Source organism: Centruroides vittatus, unplaced genomic scaffold (genome assembly GCF_030686945.1).
Source record: "Centruroides vittatus isolate TY-2023 unplaced genomic scaffold, ASM3068694v2 contig_1168, whole genome shotgun sequence".
Classification (NCBI taxonomy): domain Eukaryota; kingdom Metazoa; phylum Arthropoda; class Arachnida; order Scorpiones; family Buthidae; genus Centruroides; species Centruroides vittatus.
Window position 1 is genome coordinate 2,376,420 of NW_027120749.1, and position 24,682 is coordinate 2,401,101.

A 24,682-nucleotide genomic window follows, 5' to 3' on the forward strand; every position below is an offset into this window, starting at 1 on the left:
CAAGATATTAACACCTGTTCAACCTTGTATAATTAGACCTTTCACGAAGAGGAGCACCTTTAGAAGGCTAAAGGTACTTCCTACAGCCTCAGGCTTTAAAATTCTTTCATATAACTATATTATAATTTTAATTTCAATAAATAAATATTATTATAAATAAAAATTATTTTCATTTAAATGATTATTATATATATATATATATATGCTTTGAAAAAAAGTAAATGCGGCCAAATATATATAATAAAATAAACGAAACACGATTAAAATGTTTTCAGGAAATAAAATGATCCTTTAAATAACTTTAATTGCTTGAATAAATATCAGCGTAACTAGAAAAGATTTGTAGATGTAGTTGTATATGTTGCAATTTTTCCTTAATTATATTTTATAGATTATTGTTTGTTAATTCATTTTAAAAAGTATATTTTAATGATATAAAATTTCAAGAATGATTATCGAATTAAAAATTGTAATTTGAATGTAAAATTTCTATTAATAATTTATAAAGATTTTAAAAAGTATTTTTAAATCGTAAAAGAATTGCGTGTTGTTATCTTGTCGGGATATTTTATTGAATGTTTAGAAAAGTATTAGTGAGGAACATAGGCGACGTAAGTAATCATCAAGAGCCTCAAGTCTCCCAACCACATTCCTATGACAGGAAATGGTATGATGTGACGAGAAAAAATACACGAATCATGGTCCATCGACTACCTGGGTGTGCCAGATACTTGTTGGTTGATGCTTTGACACAAAACTGTGATGTACTGTTATATGAAAATTTTAAAACAAAAATACATTTTATAAATAAAACACCATGAATGTTACACGTATAATGACCTTTAATGCATTATTTCCCTATTAAAATATTAATAAAATTATAAAGAGTATTAGTGTAATAAATATTTTATTAGTATGATATTAAAGCAGGATGTTGCTGTGACCTGACCTTTCTGATCTGCTGTGTGTATGTGTTGTGTGTGTATGTGGATTGGCCCTGTTAGCTTTAGAACAAAGCTGAGCTATAACTGTCATGTCTCTTCTCTGATATGTGATACTGAGACAACTATTGATTTATAGGATAGATATATTTTCGTGATTGATCTTTAAAGTATGATGAAGGGAATCTAAAATATTACACGGCTTTACACTTAACGAATGCAATTTTTGACAACATAACTAGGATTTTAAATAAGAGTTTATTATAAGTTTTAATCTAGTATTTTAATTATTTTTATTTTTAAAGCATTATACATAATTAAACTTAATGGAAAGTTTATACGTATCTAGAATTTTTCTATGTTTTAGTTATAAAAATCAAACCAACTTGTGTCTGTAAAGTTACTAGACAAGCTTTAGACTCCTCCCAAATCTGTCTTTATTGATTGGCTGTAGTGTCTATCATAGTCAGGGAGTGGCAAGAATAGTATACATGACAAGTAATACTTCTGATTTGTGATGAAATTCGAAATCTTACAATAAATCATGTGTTATTTTTTTGTTCTTTTTATATTTGTATATAAAATTAATCATCCTAATTTCTTTTATAAATGTGCTAAATATTCAATAAATCAAAGTGCTTAGTGTTCATACAAGGCATTCATCAATATATGCCTCATTACAACTTAAGAATTATAATTATATACCACATGACTTACATTTTTTACATGTTTATTAAGGAAAATTTCATGAAGTAAAATTGTACCTGTACCATAAGCTATAACAAAAAGAAGCTAAGATATTATATTGTTTTTAATTTCCATGAATTTCTTTACAATAGTTGCCGATTAATTGCAATTTAATTCAAATACTTTTCAATATCAATGCTGCAAAGTATCTACCACCTTGTTCAATGCAATCATTAATGTCATATGATTTTAATGTTGGTGGTAGGCAGACATCAACTCAGCATATCTATAAAAGATAACCGTATTTTGAGAGATCAGTAATTTATTTCCAGGATAAACTAATCAATACAGCTTATCAAAGATCTAACGAAACATATTTATCGATAGATTATATTGAAATATTACAATTTGATTAGATATACGTTTTAAATGTATCATTTAATTTACATTTGCTATTCAAAGACAATCAATGTTTAATAAATGTTATGAGAAAGTTGAAAACTAACAATACAATTTCCTTCACTCGTCATCCGCCATATTGTGAAGTTATTAACAAAAGGATTTTCTTTTGTTCACCTTACGTTGGAAAATAATTTCTAAAATTACATCTTATAGATAACATTTTTCTATACAATGACAATTGATAATAAGTAATAAAATTATATTAAACGAGACACGCAAACTAATTTTGTAGCAGTTTAAAATCTAATATAAAGTATGACAATAATATTATAATCTATTGCTATTACTATTGATATAGTTTTTATGTTCTATTTCTAAATTTACTTCAATATATCCCTTAATTTAAATGCTCTTTTAAATGCAGTTATTCATATAAATATGTTTTATTCTTTATAATGGTTTTAACATGATGTTTATTTTAAATATAATCTATTTTTCCCAAAATAAAGCATTTTCGACTTACACAGAACTAAAGTGCAAATATTTTTGAATATTTAATTTAAAATTCAATAAGGAAAATTAGGCTAAAAATAATAAATTTAAAGTGTGTAAAATTCCTGAAATAACCCAAATAAATTACTAAAAAATATATTTAAACCAAATAAATCTGTAGAATGATTTAAAGAAAACAAAGAAAATCTTTACTTTAACATTTTAAAAGATTATATGCAACTGAGTATTATATTTTTATCAAGAAGAAAGAATCATCATCTGGGAGTTATTTTTATTCTATAATCTATTACTCAAAGTATTAATGTTATCATTTTAAAAAAAATATTTAAGCCATTAAAGAATATCAAAAGTTTGAAAATCGGTGATTTTTTTAAACAGACACTTTCTATAAATACGCTGTAAAGAATAGAAGTACAATAATGATCAACAATTTTTTCCTTTCAACTGTAGACCAATCCAACTATTCATTAGAGGGGAAGCCGAGTAGAGATGTGCTGCAGAAACAAGTTCAGCAACTCACAGTTATTGACTATTGCAGTTACTATACATCATAAAAAATTGTACATACATTTGATTATACATGTAAAAAATTACAATTTCGAAAGACTATAAACAAACCAGTTAACTAATTATAATGTTTTAATAAAACTCGACTTTTCAAATACAACATCAGAATTGTAACATGACTTAAAATATATTCTTATGACAATGACCTCTTTAAATAATTAATATGCTATTTTAACTTATCAGTTAGCATTGTTAAATCTAAATTTATAGCATAAGAATATAAAATAACGCAAAAGTGTAATTTTCGAATATTTTAAAATGTCTTAGAAAAGGAAAAAAACACAGTATAAATGTTTATAATCTTTGTTTGAAAATGTTAGAACAATGACATTCAGTATTTCTGCCTCGTTTCTCTTGGGTAGATAACGTGGAGTGAGTATGAGTGCAGTGTAAAAGTTGTTCCAGATGGTAATTTCTTTGTCAATTCTGTAATATTGGATTTCGAGTTAAATTGAATAATTCATCTCTCAGCATCATTAACTAATTATTTATCGTCAGATAATTATTTAGTGTTGATAAGTGTATATATAGTTATAAAATCATTCTACGACATTAATCATGTTTATTAAAAAATATCATTAAAATATATGAATGAATCTTTTTGTTCTGTTTCTCTTTCAAAATATTTCGAAGCGATTTGTTAACTAATCTTTCTTTTTCTTCCTTCTGCTTTATTTATTTATTTCTTTAAAGAAACAAACGACATACTTCAGGTTCTTCTTTAAAATAAAGACGAGAGCTTTTAAAGTACTAGTTTCTCCCTCTTGAGAATTATGAAGGCTCTAGAGACGGAGAAGTATTAGAAAAAATATATATATAAAAAATTATATATATAAGAAATCCCCATCATATGTATTCTCGTGGGAAACATTACAAAAAACAGTGATCACACCTTTCAAAAATTTCAGACATCATTTATAAGACCCGAGTGAATCAAATACGAAGTGCTTTGGTTTACTGTTTTGTAAAATGACGCTCATGATAATGTAGGTGTTAACAATGACTTATTTGCAATCGCATATCTTCAGTTTTCCAGTTAATTTAACATAATACATTATTCCGTTTAGAAGCTTTAATATTTACTTAAGCAATAAATTGCATAGACAGGTTTACGTTTCTCAGAAATTTTGTTGTTTCGTTGAATTAAATTCATAAAATATGTTATTAAAAATATATATATATTTGTATATGTGTGTATGTGAAATTTTATGAATCTTTAACACAATTATTTTAACAAAATAAATTTTTATAATTAATTATAATCATATAAAATAATTAAATATAATTATTTTACGCGTTTAAAGTGATAAAATGAATATTACAAAAATTAAAATAAAGTACTATTTTATATAATTTTTTAAATTGTGCGAAATAGTATTTGTTAAATAACATAAATTCTATTTGTGAGCTTATATTGATTGTTATTTAAAGTAATAAAGTTGTTTATTACTTTTAAATAATAATTAAGTGTTATTTATACTTCAAATGAAAATTATAAGAAAATTATTTGTTTTTTTACTTTCTTTTATAAAACAATTTTAAACGACAAAAATAAGAATTTGTAAATGTATTCATAATTGATTTTTCACGAAACATTTTTGCTCCTGCATCTAAATTCATCATTATATTAAATAATTAAATACATACTTTATTAACGAGATTATTATACCACTGTAAACGCCATATTTTATACAGCTACATTTCTATTTATAGCAGACAATCTGGCATCTGTTCCTTGCTTGCACCTGTAAACAGAATACAGTACGTTTCTTATCGAGTAACCTCAATTTTCATATATAAAGTATTTATTTCAATAAAAGAAAAACTTTTTAAACTAATAATAAAAGAATTTTAAACATTTCCTTCAATGTAAAATATAAAATACATTTTATCATTATATTTTCCTTTTTTTTTAACGCTTTTATCTTTAGAGTACTTTGTACTACCTATTTTAACAAAGTTTAGTTATTTTGATCCCAAAATAATTTAAACTTAATATAATTTTAAATATTATTATTGCTTATCAGAAGAAAATTAGTGCATAATGTGTTCAATTAGCAGTTCCACTAATTTAATGGTTGCTTCACTAATTTGTTGTTCAATTAGCAATTGTATTCAAATATTTTTAATGGTGATTAAAAATATATTTAACATATATTGAAAGTTAATATATTATATATATATATACTGTATATATATACATGTAAAAAGTTTTTCTTTCATGCATTATTTGTTTTATTACTCATGCATTCCTTATATTAACACTTATTATTTTATCATGATTTATACACTGTATATAGAATTTAATTAGTTACAACAAAAATATATATTAAAAATGATTAAGTCTTATAATTAGAAAATATTTTTTTAATAAAATGTAGATTATTTGATTGATTTTTTTTCCTTCTAGCTTTTTCTTTTTGCTAAACAAGTTCAAAGATTATTATTTTTATTATTCTTTTCCTGAAAAGAATTCTGTGTTAGCGGTATTTTGGTATGAGTAATGACACTGTGTCATGAGTAACTGGCAACGAAGTGAAGATCTTACAAAAATCGATAATGACAATCTAGGATCAGGCGCTTTCATTACTTAAAGAAATCTTTTATATGAAAGAAAAAATATTTAGAAAACACTTTATCTGATTCAATAAATTTTAACTGTTTTTTTTTATTAAAGAATTGTTATATTATTTTAAAATACATAAAGAAAAAAAGGCGTTAGATTGATTCTGTATATTTTAATATAAATAATATAGATTTTTGTAATTAAATGTTATTGTTTTTTTATTTCTAACAGTGTTTGTGTTTTTAGACATTACGTATGTTTCACATTCAGCCTATTTTACAATGAACTTTGTTTACAAAAGTCGATAGGGAGGCCACGTCATCCGCCTTTTGAGTGAACTGATATGGAAGACTACAGCTTTCTATAAAACATTATAATAAAAATTTAACAAATATGTTTCTTATAAATAATATATTTGTGTTCATTTTAATCGAAACAAGTGATTTAATCACAATTTAATTATTCTAAACTATACAACAATAGTTATTATTAATTTTACAATAAATTATAACTACACTCTATTATATCCTTATGCACGGTTTTTCAGCTGTATAAATATGACTTAAGATATAAATAACCGGCTTGACTGAAATAAAAATATAAATCGAATTTGTAAAATGATATAATATAATTGAAGTTTTAACAATAAGTGATATAAACGTTTAAATAAATAATATAAATCAAAGTTTTTATCTTGAGAACTGAAATTTCTTAAAATAATAAATATCATTATTACAGGTAAGAAGCAGATGCTGTTCTAAGTTGGAATAGGATGGAAGAGTTCATTCTCTGACACGACATAAGTCACAACCGACTGGTTATCTGCACACTCGTCTAGTCAAGGTCATACAACAAATGGCATAATGCCATGAAATTTGTACTTCTACTACTACAAATTTATTTTGTATTTATTATCTTTAAAATTAAAAAAATTTTAAATCACATTTATATATAATTAGCATTAAAAGGAATGAAGAAAAGACAAATTCTTTTCTGACTTTTAGATATTTAAAGTACAATACAATTGATCATGAGATATTTAAAATAAATCTATTATTATCAAGAAAATGTTATCTAATTCTTTTAGTATTTTTTATATTGTATGTATTACTGTATTGAAAATATATTTGCTATCATTTTTCTTGAGAATAAATGGCATCTAGGGATAATTTCACAACATTTATGAAATGATATCATTGCCAAGTTTCCTTAATGTAAATTATTAAACTAACTGGTACATAAAAATTAAATCTCATGAGTGACTCGCAAATTTTATAAAGAATGATTTTTTTTCTATAGGAGTTGATATTTTGAGATAAATATTTTATATAAATTTATAGGATACAATAGAATGGATACAATATAACAAAATTTGTATTTATAAATGAAGCAAATTATTCATTTTTTTAAATATGATGTTTTTTTATTTGTCTTTATTAATTAAATATTTTTACATGAAGTAAAACATTATACTTTGTTTTATGGAATAGAAGTACTGTTTTATACTGTATAATATTGTCTTATACATTTTGATATCAAGTTTAGATAATAATAATAATAATAATAATAAAATTTTTTAATTTTATTTTTATGTTTAAATTTTATAATTTGGGAATTCTATTTAATTAATTCAAAGATATTGAATGTTGTTTTGTTCTAAATTTATATTTTTAATATATGTTTTATTGTATATTTACTGAATGAATAACAGAATATATTAAATATTTTTTGTTTCATATGTACTTTTGATTATATATATAACATATTTATATTTAATATTGATCTATAACCTAATGCCTAAAAGGCCTATGTGTTTTAGGTAATAAAGGTTTAAAGTAATAACTTTAAAATTTAAATAGGATTTAATTGCAGGGTTATGTTTATATAATCCTGAAACTATAGGATATATTAAAGTTTTAGCCTACAAAAATAGTTATATAAATAGCAACCTTTATAAGTATTCTTTTTGAAATATAATTCATAAATTTTAGCTTGCATAATACATTTGTAAGCTTTCTAAATAATTTTCTTTTTGTTTCATTAAGCTGTATGGTTTCATTAATTTTAACTTGACAGGTTTATTTTGTAGATTTAAATGACCAAATATATATTTTTTTCTTTTTCAGTAATCTTAAATACATATTTTGTGCAATATAAAAATAAAGATCTATATATAAGTTTTTTCAAAGATATAATTTATTTTGAATTGGGTTTAAAATTAACTTTATACTTTGATAAACAATGATTTTTAAAATTAGTCATTTTATAAATAAAGTGTTATTTATTTTATAATATTTGGTTTGAATATAGATGATGAAATAAACACATTTGTTTTTTACTATATAGAAAACTATTGTTTTTTCTTTCTGCTATTAATATAATATAATAATATTTAAAGTAGTTAAATATATATAATTTTATTTTATTCTAAAATAAAAACGTTTTGTTAAAAAATAATAATTACTTTAAAAATCTTCAAAAATTACAATATATAGTTATATATATGAATACTAAAAGAAGCATATAATAAATGTAGAAAGTATTTTTAATCTTAAAAAACATTGTTTTTCTTGAAAAGATAAAACTTAAAATTAATCTGATTATAAGAGAGATAAGTTTATAAAGTAATTCAATACGTTTCTTATTAAGTATAAAAATAACTAAAATTATAAACAATTATACATAAATATACATCTATAATTTCTTTATATTAATTTATATTACTTATTTATGAACAGTGATTATTTTATATTATTTACGTAAAAATACAGTAGTTAAAGCTAAAATTTCTTTTACATTTTTATTTATTTCTTTCTTTTAAATTGAAAAACAAAAAAAAAAGAAAATCATCTCATTTATCAGCATAGTGTGTAGGTAACCTATAATAACAGAATATTTAAGTAAATATTAAATGTAAAGCTCATATATTATTATGTGTAAAAGTTATAAGGTTGATATTTAAGTTAATAATTCTTTATAACTGAAAAGTTCTTTTATTTAGAGAAGAATTTCTTAAAACTGTTTGATTGCAGAGAAGTAAGGAGGAAGCCAAGATGGCAGCATAATATTTTCCTTCTTATGCAATAAATGTTTAAAATTTTCACATAATTAAATTTATCAGTCCTTTTATTATTCAAAAATGTAAAAAGTTTTACAAAATAATTAAAAATATTATAAATTTCTACATAAAACAACAGTTAAGTATAGAAGACAATACTATTAGGCTTAACAAAAACACTATGATTACACATTAACAATTGTAAGAATCTTAATAAAAAACTATCAATATATAATATAGATATCAGAGAATATGTAAATGATAAAATAGGTATATTTTGTCAATTTTAATATTGTTTATTTTTGTTGTAAAAACCTATTCATTGAAAAAGTGTGGTTGGTTTGTGTTAAGTGCGCATGCGTTTGGCTAAGGACTGGGGGTGGCTGGCATGGATGTGGAGCTGAGACTGTTGGACATGGCGACGGCGGCGGACGGCGGCCAAGCAATATTGAAGGGGTCAAAAATATGGGTCGTTGTCGAAGAGGCCTTAGTTGATGTCATCGTTGTATCATTCACTTATGGAGATAAAACATTTCAAGGAGCGTTACTGGATATAACAAAGAAGTGAGTAAATGGTGTGGAATTTTCACTTTAAAAGAATAAACATGACTTTTGAGTTTGTGTTTTCTAAATCACTGTTGCTTGCTATATCTCTCACAATAATTAAATTATAAAATTTTAATATACTTTATCGTAATCTACATTTTATAACAAATTTAATGATATATAATATGTAAAATTTGATTAAAAAATTCAAAAGTTTGATCAAAATCGAAAATGCATATCGCAACTTGAGTTGTATGCATCTTTTATATTAAAATATCTAAGAAATTCTCCATAGGCCTTAATTTTTTTCAATGTATTAAATATCTTAAATTATTTTTGAACATTTTTACACAGTTTTTCTATTAGTTAACATATATATGCATTATATAATAACTTGAAAAAGTTGATGATGTAAAATCGGACCTGTAACATATTGCATGAACCGGACGTTTAAAAATAAGTGGACTCTGACATGTAGGATATAAATGAAGATTTCGATATCTTGGGGTCCCCTAAGGGGTCCTGCTAGTATGCTCACCCCCTTAAGACGGATTCTATTGATAACAAAGAAAGATAATGTCTTAACACACGTATTGCTGAGGTTATCTATAGTTATTATTATTATTTTATTTATTTATTTTTTATTGTATTTATCAATTTTTTTAATTGGTAAATATGGTAAAAATGAATAGTAAAGTTTTAATAAGTTTTATTTTGCTTATAACAGGAATTGTTCTTTCGGAGTTGTACCCAGAACAGAAGATCCCTTTGGCCAGTCTGCTTTATTAGATGTCTCTGCAGAAAGAGAACTTGAAGAAAATAGGTATCCTACTCTTAGTCAAAGGTATACTTATTTTCAACCACGTTTGGGTGAACCAGCACCTAATCAGAAACGAACTATGCCACGTCAAAGGGACCAGAATGTACGAATGAGACGCCTTAGGCCACGTCAAGTGCTATGTTCTCATTGTCAAACTCTATGCAACGAATCAGTCAGTGTACAATCGGGTAGCATAAGTAGTAGTACAAACAAACCTAAATATATGAGTACTAGAAACAGAGTGAATCACTCTGATAGGAATGTAGTGAACAATAATAATAATAATAACAACAACAACAACAACAACAATAATGTAGAAATTAAACAAGAAATTAATAATAGTGACGTTCGACCTGGAAATGCACCTAGTCTTAATGAAGCTTCAGAACCCAAAGTTGCAGAAGAAGCCACAGATGATCATACTAAACAGTGTGATCCTGTGGAAGCGTGTCATGCAGGAAATGGAGAATATCAAGCTGTGTCCTCTAGTGAATTAACTAGCAGGATGGTGTTGAGAAAAAGGAAACTACCTAACCATGTGGGTGATTATGTAGAATTGACTAAACAACGTAAGACGGAAGTTTTAACAGATAACAATACTTCTAATGATACTCTGAAGTCACAAATGACTTGTCCAGTCATAAAAATATCTTATGCCAACCCACAAGGTAAAGACACTGTGTTAAAAATCCCAGCCCGTTTGCCTACGGGGAACGAAGAACAGTTTGTTTGGTGCGATCAAGTAGACAACAAAGCAGCTAAAAAAGCACTAAAGAAAGCAAAAAAAGAAGCGCATAGAAAATCATGGTGTGAACTAATAGACAACGGAGACAATTTAGAAAAGAATAAACACCATCACCATCATCACAAACACAAATTAAAAAGGAAAAGAAAGCGTAAAGAATTTTTAGATAAAGATGATAATTACGATTCCGAAAATGTATACAGTGAAAAATTAAGAACGGAATTAGGATTGTTAGAAGGTCAACCCGGTTGGAGTCTTTGTTCCACAGACAATAGTGAAGATTTAAAAGAAAAAGATTTTTTAGACGATGTTAAAAATAAATGTTTGAAACAAAAGTTATCAATAAGTCTACGTAGACTTAGTGCTAAAGCTTATAAAAGGTGTAGTCCCAAATATGGTAATAAGGATTCTAATGGTAGTACTTCGAGTGGAAGCGATAGCGAATGTGACGTGCCAGATTTTCCAAAACATGAACCACTACGCGATATGGATAAAGTCAAACCTCTTATGATGAGGCTAAGTACGCACAATGTAAAAAAGTGCCTGTTGGATAACGAACGAGAAATGGCCGTGGGCGATGTCGTATGGGGTAAAATTCAAGGTTTACCCTGGTGGCCCGGTAAAATTCTAGCCCTTTCCGTATCCCAAAGAGATAATGGAGCAACTCTTAACCACCAGGCACATGTAGCATGGTTTGGGTCTTCTACATCATCTTATATGTCATGTAATCAATTGACGCCATTCCTAGACGATTTTAAATTACGTTACAATAAAAGAAAGAGAGGACCCTACAAAGAAGCCATTAGACAAGCGACGATCGAAGCACAAAGTGACTTGCTCGACGACATTATATGTGACGAAGGAATTTCGTAGAAAATTTTTCAAATACAGTATATATTTGTACAGTGTTTTATATTCTATTTTAACGTAGCTATGCGCACCTGTATATACTGGGCGCAATAACCAGGAAGTGGAGGTTATCCAGTATTTTCTTACCATTATAAGTTCGGTGACTCAGCAAAATTCCTTTCTTCAAAAATGGTTGCGAATGTTCAAACAGGTGTTTTTCATTATTCTCTCTGTGCACGGATAACTTGAGAAAAGCCAAATAAAATAAGAATTGTACAGTTTAATTTGCTTATATTATTAATATTTTAAAAAAAGTTTTTTTTGTTGTCACATTCTTTTAGAAATTTTGACAAATATGTATATTTTTTCTTTTCCTTTAAAAATTCTTACGCTTTGAAAAGTGATGTTTGCTTCCATCAACATGAAAAATTGAATCGAATCTTCTTTAAAAAGTTTTTATGAAAGTAAAAATTGGCAATTTTAAAAAAATTTTTTTACTTTCAATTTTTATCAGGAAAGTCATATATAATTCGAAAATAAATATGTATTTTTTTTTTTAGAAAAAAAATTAATTATGTACAATACAAAACATGTAGTTTTTTTAAGCCGTAAGTTTTAGTAATAATTTATCTTTTCGCGTAAGCACAAATTTTATTGATCCAACCTATCAAAATATTAATTTTGTATGGCTTCCTGTTTTCCTCTCCTGCAATCTTTAAATAAGTAGTATGTATTCAGTCAACATTTTAGTTGTCTTTTTAACCGGTTCTGGTATGTTAATTTTTTGAGTTGATTTGCTTGTTCTGAAAAGTAATTTATAACAAAATAACCTACTCTTCTATGGGGTTATTTATTACGTCGTTTAATGCGATAAACATTTGCCATGACGTCGATACTACGTAACAGCATTCAAATTTAAATTTATCACACGTTATTTTTAAAAAAAAATTTCTCAAATAAATCACAAGAAATTATTTTAACCAAATTCGAAAAAATCTTCAATTAACCCCAGACATCAATAAGTAATTTTGAGATTAAAAATTATGGTATATAATTATTTAATAAAGTTAATAATTCTTACATGTGACTAACCAATAGATGGAGACACTTTATTAATTATCTGACCCTTCTAAAAAAAAAAACATTTTTAACGCCCGCTGAGGGCCTCTAAAATGAATTATGTGCTCATCACCGGAAATTAAATGTTTGGGTTTAAGTTTCCAGATAATGTAAAATTGTTAAATTAATTCTCATTTTAAAAAAAAAACTTTTAAGTAAAATTAACAACAAAGAACACTATTATTAACTTAATTAGATTATTTTAAAATGGATAATGTTTGAAAGAAATTATTATTTCGGAGTTGTTTATGATGTTTTTCTTTAATTAAAAATCTAGGAATAAAGAAACAAACGAAACAATTCAAAAGTTTTTAACTACTTTGAATTAATTTTGCGTGTATAATAAATTTTAATAAATGTACAGAAATTCTGTTCTAAAAAATCCATATGACCTAATATGATAAAGGTTCAGTTATTAAAAATAACTTTTTTATTAGTCATAGGTGAGTATTGAACAAGAAAAATGACTTCTTAATCACGTGACATTAATTGCAAAATTAATGGAACAAAGCAACTATGTATTGTGCCCATTACTTTTAAGTTAATTTTATTGATTAAAAAACCATTAAAAAAGGGAAGAAAGAAGTTGAAAAATATAGAAAAGCCATGTTAAAGTTTTAAAAAATATATATAAATTTATACAATTTTTTATTTAAATTTTATAAATTCAAATAATTATTTTAAACAATTTTTTAGGCTAGAGCTCATTTGTGTAAATATTTTTAATATGAAAATTTGAAATTTATTGAATGAAGATTTAAAATTCAGCACAGTTTAATGTAATATGTATATGTATATGTATATATATATTTTAATTTAGAAATTAATTTAATATTAAAAATAAAATCCAATACGGTAAAATAAATAAAAGATTTAATGGATGAAAACGTTTTAATCTAATTTCTTTTGAAGAGAGCAAGTTGAATCTTGGAATATTGCATTTGATAAGAAGAAGCAATTCCTTTGTGAGTTATCTTGGAGAGCAAAGTTGAGTGACTTTTTTTTTTTTAGTTGGTCTGATAATCGTTTTCGGTCTAATAATCCTTCAGATAATGCTTGACTTCTGCTATTATCCTTGCAAGTACGTAGTCTTTATCTTTCACTTTTCTCCTTAAAAAATAATAAATTAAATAATAAAATTTTTCTCAGAAATAAAATAAATTCTCAATAAAATGAAATAAAATTTCTCAGCAGTTTTTCTTTTTTTCTTTATGGGTTAAATTCACAAGTTATTTCTTTTATTATAATATTTTTAATTACAGTTCTTTTTTACCGGTGTGAACTTACTTTAAATATATATTTTATGAAATAAAATAAAACTTACACATTCAATTTTAATTTAGCCAAATGAATATATTTGTTTACAAAATTTATAAGCTAAAATATACGATTCATAAGTAGATATGAATGTATTTTTGTTTTTAATCTTATATTTATGCCCATTTTATAATAATAAATATTAAAAATGTGTTAAATTTTTTCGATTTATGTAATAAATTATCTTAATTTGATAATAATGGTAATAATAATTTCTATCCTGAATTATACTATATTAGATCAATATTTATTTTAACCATTTTTATTTTAAACAAAGTTCTTATTATCAACTAATGATAAACTATCACTAATAACTATTAGCCTCATAAATCAAAAACAATTCACTTTATCTGAATGATTTATTTATTATACAGATTAAGAGGAAGTAAAAACGTCATAAATTAGAGAAAGATAAAGAAATTTTGTTGATTATGAAATAACTATTATGAAAAAATATGAAAAATAATAGGCTATTTATTAAACTTCAAAAATGTTAACTAGGTTAATATATTTTTGGAATTTTCCTTTGTTTTATTAATATTTATTTAAAATTGAAAATAATATTTTTTCCTTTCTATGTTTGACATTAATAAACATGAAAATTTTGTAACCTAAAAAGTTTTTATTTAAAGAAAATTTAATGCTCAAAACATAAATTTTGAATAAAATATTTAAAAATTTAATCGCAGTTTAAATGAATATTTTAATAAATTTATTTGTTAATTTTTGAGTGAACTTTAAAATTATGTGGATCACCATTGTCTTAAACTAAAAACTATTTTACAATGTTTTTGTTTTACTTAAACATTGGTCGGTTTTACAGGTGTAAGAAGGCTATTAAGTTAAATTATACACAGTTGGATTTCGCAATTTACCAATGTTATTCAAAATGGACCAATGTCATTCGGTCAAGGTATCCACCCATGAATGACTTCTTTCAGATTTATAGAAGCCCATTCAAACAACGATATGCCACTGAGAATCTTGTAGATGAAAGAATTGATGAGTCTTTAGATGAACTGTCAAGATATACAACAATATACGAATAGGATCGGGGGTCGATTGGTTATATGGTCCCCTATGGACCTCTAACGACATTGGACGGTGTGCTCTTTGTAATACATCCTGAGGTTTTAGCTCGGTCTATTCGGATATTTCGCTTGAAATATAGCTGAATGTAATTAAAACTTTTTGTATTTTTTTTTTGTTTATTTCTCTGAATGTTCTTTTATGAATAATTCAAATCATTCAATAGTTAATCTTGCCAAACAAAGAAGTAATCCTCAATAATTTTCAAAATCTGTCGAAGACAGGTGTTCGGAGTAATTTATTTTTACAATAATAGCATTTATCTCTTCTATAACAATATGGATAAAAAGATTATATAGAATTTTCGTGTTAAATTAATGATATATGACAATTCTAGAGAGAAAAATTATTTACATTTCCACTAACGACAATAGAATTGCATTATATATATATATATTTAAACGTATATGTGATACTGTAGAAGTAGAGAGAAATCGATTTGAAATAAAAATTCTATTTTTTTGCTTTTATAAAATAGAAAAACGCTTTATATATTTAACAAATGTTTATAATTTATTTATAAATAGAAATAAATAATAAAAACTGATTAAATATATTATAAGTTTTTTTTAATTATTTATTTAAATTAAATTAAATTATTTGTTTTTTACTTAAAAATAGTTTAGCTAAAAAGTGAAAAATTAAATTTATTAATAATATAAATTTCTATGTAATTAAAATTAAATTAATTTATAAAATAAATTATTTTTGATTGAGTGTAGGTGTGGTTTTATTAATTAATGAACGTGTATTGTGATGATCTTTACTAAATTACTCATACTTAATTATAGATAATCAAAGTATTTTTATCAATGAAAATTTGTGTAGGTTCTCTAAAAGAAAAAGTTATCAATTAATAAAACAATAATAAAATATAAACAATTTTATTTTATTTTATTTCAACAATGAATAATATTTTAAAATAACATTTTAAAAATGTAATTTTTAATTTGTTAAAAAGCAAACCAATTAGAAAGTTTGCATATGATCTTTTAAAATCAATAGTATTTAGAATTTTGATTTATAGACTTCACTAATTATAGCAAACTTGTAGAAAAACTATTGTAGAGAAGACTACGAAATTATTGACCACATGCTTTAACTGTATACATTGATCAGGACAGAAAAAATAAAATATTTTACGATTCTGTAATTGAATATTTTAAAAGAACATGTAATTATAAAATATTAGTGCTGGTATTTCTTTTTAAAGTAATGAAAAGTGATAATCTTTCTTGTTTTTGACTTACAAATGCATATGTAATTATATGCTGTATGTACAGTATATACTTATACTTAAATAATTTAGACTATAGTTTGAATTTTTTAAATAGTAATTATACAGTAACAATTACTTAAAATGCATAACTACTGTACGGTTTTGTTTTTTAATAATGAGTATAGTTTAAAATAACATTTTAATGGTTAGCAAACCAAAATCTTAAAAACGTCTACATATAATCTTTTTTAAATCAATATTATTTAATATTCTGATTTCTAGACTTAAGACAGATAAATAGATGTCTCAAGTCTAATAATGAAAGAAGAGGCATGGATTTCTTTCCTTATCATCTTTTTTAAGTGGAAGTGTTATTGGTGTTTGTTTCATTATATGGTCATTATTGAAGAACTGTTATTTATTATATAATAATATTTATTATTGTATTTAATTATAATAGTTAATAAACTATTATATACTAAATATACCAGTAGTAATTATATCAATAAGTGTATTTATTATACAATACCCTTCTCACAGTTGTATATACAGCAATTATTATAGGTACTGCGAATATTATTGTTCATTATACATTGTTTACTTTTTTATTTATATATTTTATATTATTATTTCAGTATATGTATTTGAAGTTATTTAATTTTTAAAATATGATATAACTAAACTTGAATTTTTATTTATTTTTTGTACATAATAAGAATGTTTTAAAGTTTAAAAAGTATATTTTTAACTACATTACCAACTTATATGAATTTTAAAGTTTTATAGAGTTATTTGTTTTTTGATATTTTCCAAAATGATTTATAATTCATACCAGTAAGATAAATAATATAAATTAAATATAATAAACATTTTATAGTATATAAATGTACAAATTTTATTATATATATGATGTAATTATGCGAAAGGCATCTGTTAGTTATCGAATAAATGTATTTATTTATAAATGAAAGATATAAGCCTAATAGTTTGAATTTAAAAAATTATATTATTTGAATAATTAATTAAGTTTCAATAATAATACTAGATTTACTACCGGTTCTTAAAATTAATAAAATATATAATAGATATTTTATTTTCATATTATTTTTGGAATAAATATTATTATTTTTTTTTTTGAAAATTTGATAATTTATTCTAATTCTATTTAAAAATTTAAATGTAACTTAAATAAATAACAGTTTTATTTTAACAGTTTAAAAATTATATTAAACAATAATTTACAAACAGTATTAAATTATTTATAATATAAATAAATTATAAATAATTATTAATTTGAAAAAATATAATTGATTTTTTAATTAAATATTTAAATACAATAAATAATTTTATTTGTTAAATTATTGAATTAAATTTGTTTTTAGAGGCAGTTTTATTTTCATTTTAAAATAATTAAAATTATTTATTAAAAACGAAAGAATTGAAAGGAAGGAAATTTTACATAAATAGAAAAGAATTTGTATTATGTTTTAGTTTATAAAATTCATTAAAATTTTATTTTATATAAATATAATAAAACAGAATCTAAAATATTTTAATATTTTACATTTTTTTCTTATATTTTATAAATTATATTAAATATTAAGAGAATAGAAGTCAAAGTATGTTTTAAAATTTTAAATATTATATTTTGTATATTCAAAAAATAATATAAATTCTTGTTTTGCCTTCTAATAATAATTAAAATATATTAAAAGAAACAATTTAGTAAAAGGAAGATTATATAATTAAATGTTTATATAATTAGTAGAAATTAATTATAGAAATATTCTTTTATAAATATCATTTGTATTATTAACTCATAAAATTATTTATATGAAAAGTTTCTTGCAATTAATTTCATGTAATTTAACTTAATTTTAATTATTTGTAATTATACATTTTATTTTCTTAATATTATATGGATTTATATCTTTTTATATTCTGATGTGTTGAAGCAGCTGTTATTGTCAAGTTATTACAGTGACTACTTCCAAGCAAGGAAGTTTGGGTTCGATTTCCGATTAGAACTGGTTTCCCCCCACTGCAAATGTGGCTGTGAGGCCCACCTAACCTCTTATTCAATGGATACTTGCTTTTACAGCCTCCTATTCACGGATATTTGCTCCTGCCGGAACTTAGCACTGATCACTCTACCTCCTAAAGCTGTTTGATTGAAGTACTATCTTTTAAACTGGAAAGCCTTTATTCTAACTTTGTTAAGTTTTCAATCTACATCTTTAATTTTCAGTTTCTTCCCTAGTTTTTTTTTTTAATGTATTATATTATATATATATATTATTTAACTCAAAAGGAAATAAGTTTTTTCTTATTTACATATAGATTTCAATGGAATACTTGTATGTTAAAAAGCCTGACATTCAATTTTCTTCACTTTATGCAAGTTTAATTTCTTGTCTTATTGTTATTTTATTTTCCTTTCTATTCGTGAGTTATCATAAATAAGATATATTTTCTACTACAGTTCTTGAAAGAGTTATCACAAAATTTTATCACTTTTTTTTCTTTTACTTTTGAAAATAATGTCTAGAAATTCTAATAATACGTAGATTATAATTATAATTTATTCTATTTGTAATTTAATAATTTAAAATCATACTCTTAAATATTCTTGCTATTTTAACATTGTAATGTTATTATTATATATTTTAAAATGTTCCTAACAATAAAAACGTAATTATGCTATAACACATTTATCTATTGTTTAGACTGCTTAATTGTATCAAAAATTAAATGTAAAGATTTTTTTTATTACTTTAAATAACTGTTTTTGAATTGTTGAATACTCATGGAAATAGAGAAAATTCATTATGAGCTTGTTATTAGAGGTAGGTTGAAAGATCTGATTCAAAGAATAAATTTGTTTAATTAGGTAATATTAAGAATAAAACGTTACTTTTTAATAATAGATAATTGGTTCTATCATTAATGATTAAGTTTTTGAGTAATTTTTAATAATACTATTGCATTTTGATTAATATAAAAATCACTTATTACAATTTAATCGATATACAATTTCTGCAGCAATTGCAAATGTATTAATCGTACAGAAAAATTAATTTTTTTTAAAACTCTTTATTTCCATTTGCTTTATGTTTATTTTTATGTTTTAATAAAGTAATTTCAAAATTAATTAATTAATCATTGTTAACAAATTAAAAAATGTTTATTGTTTAAAGTATTTCGTGCAGAATTATATTTTGACGAATTCTATTTAAAAACAATACATGTTTTTATATTTATACGTGCCACGTTTTATATACGTGTTATAACACTTATAACCTTATTTTTTTAAACTTCTAGTGATTTCATTTCTCGGGGATTTTTGCAACAGTTACCTCAATTAAAAATAAAACACGATTCTTCTCAATCTTCGACAAAATAGAATAATTAGGATTATTTTACACAGTTCTAATGTTTCAATATGTTACATCCTGTATAACATATTAATTATCATTTTATCTTGGTTAGCATACTAAACAGAATCGAACAAAGAGTAGCTGGGGTAAAATAAAATAATAACATATTTTAGTATCATTTTCCCATTCTATTAGGCAATAAACAGAATTTTATTTTATTTTTCGATTGTGACAACTTAGATATTCTGAAAATGAATAGAAAAAGTACATACGAGGAAATCAAATATTCTAATCCATATTTAGATGCAGAGATGCATTATTAAATAGCAGCAATAAAATAAATATCACAAGATTACATCTTGAAATAAATTGTCAAAAAATAACGATTTCTTTAATGTAGTTAAAATAATATTCGTGTGAATAAGAATTATTTAGAAATTTTACTTTTTCTTAACTCGCTTGAAATCAAAATGATTTAATTCATTATATATTTTTATTCTGATTTTGTAGTTCACTCCTGCTTATCTTAATTACAACCACGGATCATTTTTTAAACGTGATAACAATCGTGATAAATATAGTATAAATGACATATATTTTAAAATAAACATATCATCATTAAAACATAAATAAATATAAGAAAATAAGAAGTACAATTTTTATTTATTTATTTGTATCTTATTGGTAATTCAGTCATTAAAAATAAGTAGGCCTATGTTAGAACATGCATTAAAAGAAGTATTTTTAAATTCTTATAAATATATTTATAGACTTTATTGCGCTTATATTTGTGGTCAATCAAATAAATTCATGAATTTGATTTGGATCGATAAATTTCAGTATAATCTTCATGCCAACTTATTTGGCATGGAGATTTTTTACATCATAATTTAGATTTACTATTCACGAAAGCTCGAAGCAATAGAAATTTGCTCATAATTGAAATAAAGGAGAAGATATTAATTTAAATTTTTAAAAATATTATCCGTTTTCTTCTGATTCTCAAATATCAATCAAATGTTTCATTTATTTGAATGTCACAACTCCAAAAAATTCCATAACGCATTATTAACCATATATAAAAAATACAGATATAAGTTTTATGGCATAATTGAAGTACATATTAAATTCTTTCATTAAAAAGTACTGAAAAACTAATACAATGAATGAATTATTATAATACATAATAAAAACACCTGCTGTTTATTATACTGTATTGTTTAAGGATATAATAAATAATCATATTTTCTTATTATCGAGATATAAGATTAACTTTTTAAATATTTTTGTAAAATTTTATAACAACTTAGCGAATCATCTAACATTGAATACAATTATTAAGATTATATTAGAACTAAGGATTTTTAAATTAAGATATCGAAGAAATAATTGTTTGAATTATTAATTCAGAAATTTTTATTCTGTATTATACTATATCATTTTTCTGTTGTAGTTTTTAAATCGTGTATAATTTTGTATGTTTTTTTAGATACAAAATTTCCCAGAATCTGTATTTCCTGTTTTATAAAAACTTGCATTTTATGTAATTTAAGTAATAAAGGAATTCTTTTCTTCTAAGAACTATTGACAGAAAAACATGAACGTAGAGCTTACCAATTATTAAACTGAGACCTTTTACTAATGAAATACCTGTTTTATTGACTTCTCCAAATAATAAATTAATTAAATAATAAGAATTTCATAAATCTTATTGTTTTACTATGATCCTTACGTAGTTACTAACTTACCTTTGGCTAACTTATTTTAGATAGAACTTATACTTTTAATATTTTGTATAAAAATGATTACTAAATAATAAAAATTTGATTGCTTTTATTATTTTATTAAGTTTTAGATTTCAAAATTAGGTTACTCAAAAATGAAATGTCTATTTTTAAACAATTTGTAGCTAAACATTGTAACTCGTTAATTTAAATTTATTTTGTTTTTCCTTTTAAAGTTTCTATGCAATTTGTACTGAGTTCGTCTTTTAATAGATAACAAATTAAATGCTCGAGAAAAATTCTTTAAAAAAAAGCTTTAATTAAGATTGAAGTGTAGGTCTATAACCTATTATCAAAAGATTAGAATCGGCTTTAACATGGAAAATGTTACTGCAGATTTAATTCATGATAATACTGATTTATAGGGCAACTCCAATGTTTTCATAAATTAATCAATCAGGAACTTCTGTGAGAAAGAAGGAAACGAGAACTTTTATGTTTAAGACCGAAAGCTACTTCGAAATTCTATTTAATCATTTATGAACTGTATAAAGCTCGTAAATTATGGAATAAAGTATTAAAGATCTGTAAATTTACTAGAAAAAAAGTAACAAATCCGTACTACATAATTAAAAATTCGAGCGAATTTAATAAAAAATATCTTCTTTTAAATGTGTTATAGTTAATATTTTTAGTGTTAAACTTGTCAGCATTGATTCACATGACAATATATTATTTTATAGTCGCATATAATTTAAAAAATTGAATAGAAAATAAAAATTTGTGCATAATTTAGTGATTTATATTTTATATGTACTGTATTTTATATTGTGTAAAGTAAATTCATAGAAATTGAATTTGTTGATTTAATAAACAATTTAATGTTTTATTATGCACATATTTAGAAAAAGTTTACTTGTATAATAAACTTATAATTATATTTCAATTATAATTTGTTAAATATAAAAATTATCTTAATTGTTTTCTTACTTTCTAAATAAACAAATCCTAGCTAGAAGGAAAACTAATTTACCTTTTTATTTTTCGTTGACCTCGAAACTTAAGAACAAAGTTATATTTTAAGTACAAGGTTCTATCAGTCTACATTTAATAACAAAAACAATAATTATAAATTTTTTATGGTTAAGCTTAAATAATAAAAAGTGTTGAAAAATTCAGATAAAAAATGGAAGTTTTTCAAATAAAATAAATTATTCATCAATATAACCAGAATAATTAATATAAAAATGAATGAAAAATAAAATTTACTTTATTTACTTGAAACAAAAAACAAGAAAAATTTAAAATTTAAAAAATATTTTTAAAAACATTAATATATGTAGAATATATATATGAAAAGTTAATAAAATGTACTCTTTAATATTGATTTTAATATATTTTAATTAATTTAAAATGCTTGTATGTTAAATAATTCAAAAATACATAAGTATAATTTAAAATAATTTTATAGAAGTACTAGAAACAAATTTCTCTTTACCCCATTGGGATTCGTCAATCACGTTTCTACATTACACCTGTTTATTGATCAAACCAAGTTATTGAGATTAATAAGCATGTAAATGTAACAAATGGCTTAAATTACCCAGAAAATATTTAAAGCAACTAAAAGGGTAGCTTTGAATTAAAATTAATATATTATTAATTAAAATAAATGGCAAAAGTTGGGTAAAAATTTACACATCGATAACACCTATCTCATATTTCTTAAACATTACTCAAGTCTAGAAGTAATGACTAATGAATGATGAATAAAACAAATCTAAACTTTATATACATTAGGATTTCTTAAATTTCAACATAATTAAATATATCTTTTATACTGTAGTTATTAATTTCTATATAATTAAAAAATATCTATATATTTTTTCCATCTATAATTAAGATATGATAATTTAATATTTATAAGGTTATAAATTATAATTTTCATTACTGTAAAGGACTGAAAATTAATTTGAAAATTTTTATTTAAAAACCCTGAGGGTTATCATTAATCTATGTAAATTATAAATTAAATAGAACAGTTAAAAAATCAATAAAACTAAATAAACAACTTATTTATACGTACCTTGTTATAGGAAAAATTATTGATTTTATTTATAGTAAATAGAGTTTATAAAATAGGAAAACATAAAATTTAATAAATTAGTATTTAATGATATGTATCAAAATAAGAATTATTTTATTTTATTTTTTATTTATTTAATTTACTTTATTTAATAGGCATGCTTCATATGGCAAGGAATTATCCCCACAAACAAGAACCCTAGAGATAAAAGCAACAACAACAAATATTTTGCAAATTCTTTCTTTAATAATTAATATTAGTTCATGTCAATGTTTTATCCGTGCTTCCATATTATTAAATAGCAAATAATGGAAAGATACAATAAAAAATAACAAGTAACAGAAAATAAGCACAAAAATGATTTTTAAAATGTTAAAAAGACAAATGATAAAAAAATAAATAAGGTATAATCTTTTTTTATATTATGATAAAAATAATTTGAAATTATTTTATAATTTAATTATATTTCATTATGCAATATATTAATATACAGACAAATAAAAATCCTAAATTTTTAAATGTTAAGTTGGATATTTTTAGGGAGGAAAAAAAAACTTTGTGAAAAAATCAAAATAATTTAAACTGATGCCAACTTAGAAAAAAAAAGAAATTAATTACATTTAACTATTTAAGCCAAATATAATTTAATGGATTTATTTTTAAAATACTAGAAAATAGTATTTATTCAGTTGACTGATATTATTTAAAGATGCTTTGTTTGAATTAAAAATTAATTAAAAAACATTAAATTTTTTAATTTAGAAAATGTATTTATAAATAAATATGTACTCTAATAAATAATTTAAATGATAGAGTCATAATAAATTAACTCTGATAAATGTTAGTAAAATGTAATCCCTGTAATAAATAAGGATAATAGCAACAATATATAATCAGAAAAGTAATAAAATTTAGAAAATTCAAGATTCAATTATTTTCCTTCAATAAATAAAATTCAGAGCTGAAAACATTACTTTAAATGACATTAGTGCAAAATAGAAGAAAGGGATTTTTCTCTCTTCTTACTAAAAGCTAAGAAGTGATTGTAATGTACTAT

At 23.0% G+C, this 24,682-nt stretch overlaps 1 protein-coding gene and 3 long non-coding RNA genes across 5 annotated transcripts in view; 2 read left to right on the plus strand and 2 right to left on the minus strand.

Moving 5' to 3' along the window:
- Positions 1 to 23,804, plus strand: LOC136982019 (uncharacterized). The gene is made up of 3 exons (XR_010881821.1): positions 1 to 73; positions 6,415 to 6,519; positions 23,781 to 23,804. It is a non-coding gene; the product is annotated as an uncharacterized lncRNA (long non-coding RNA).
- On the minus strand, positions 4,733 to 6,519 carry LOC136982014 (uncharacterized). The gene is made up of 2 exons (XR_010881820.1): positions 6,413 to 6,519; positions 4,733 to 4,855 (listed from the first exon to the last, which is right to left on the minus strand). It is a non-coding gene; the product is annotated as an uncharacterized lncRNA (long non-coding RNA).
- Positions 8,961 to 11,978, plus strand: LOC136982007 (PWWP domain-containing protein 2A-like). Its single transcript, XM_067278447.1, has 2 exons — positions 8,961 to 9,298; positions 10,008 to 11,978. Exons 1-2 carry the CDS (start codon positions 9,123 to 9,125, stop codon positions 11,716 to 11,718), a joined length of 1,887 nt encoding a protein of 628 aa, XP_067134548.1. The 5' UTR covers positions 8,961 to 9,122; the 3' UTR covers positions 11,719 to 11,978.
- Positions 13,665 to 24,682, minus strand: part of LOC136982026 (uncharacterized) — a 17,210-nt gene continuing 6,192 nt past the window's right edge. The window contains exons 1-2 of one of the 2 annotated variants that reach the window (XR_010881829.1): positions 19,795 to 19,908; positions 13,665 to 13,923 (exon numbers count right to left, since the gene is read on the minus strand). This is a non-coding gene — a long non-coding RNA (uncharacterized lncRNA). Of the gene's footprint in view, positions 13,924 to 19,794; positions 19,909 to 24,682 lie in introns of those variants that run through there. The other variant, XR_010881826.1, reaches the window with a different exon arrangement.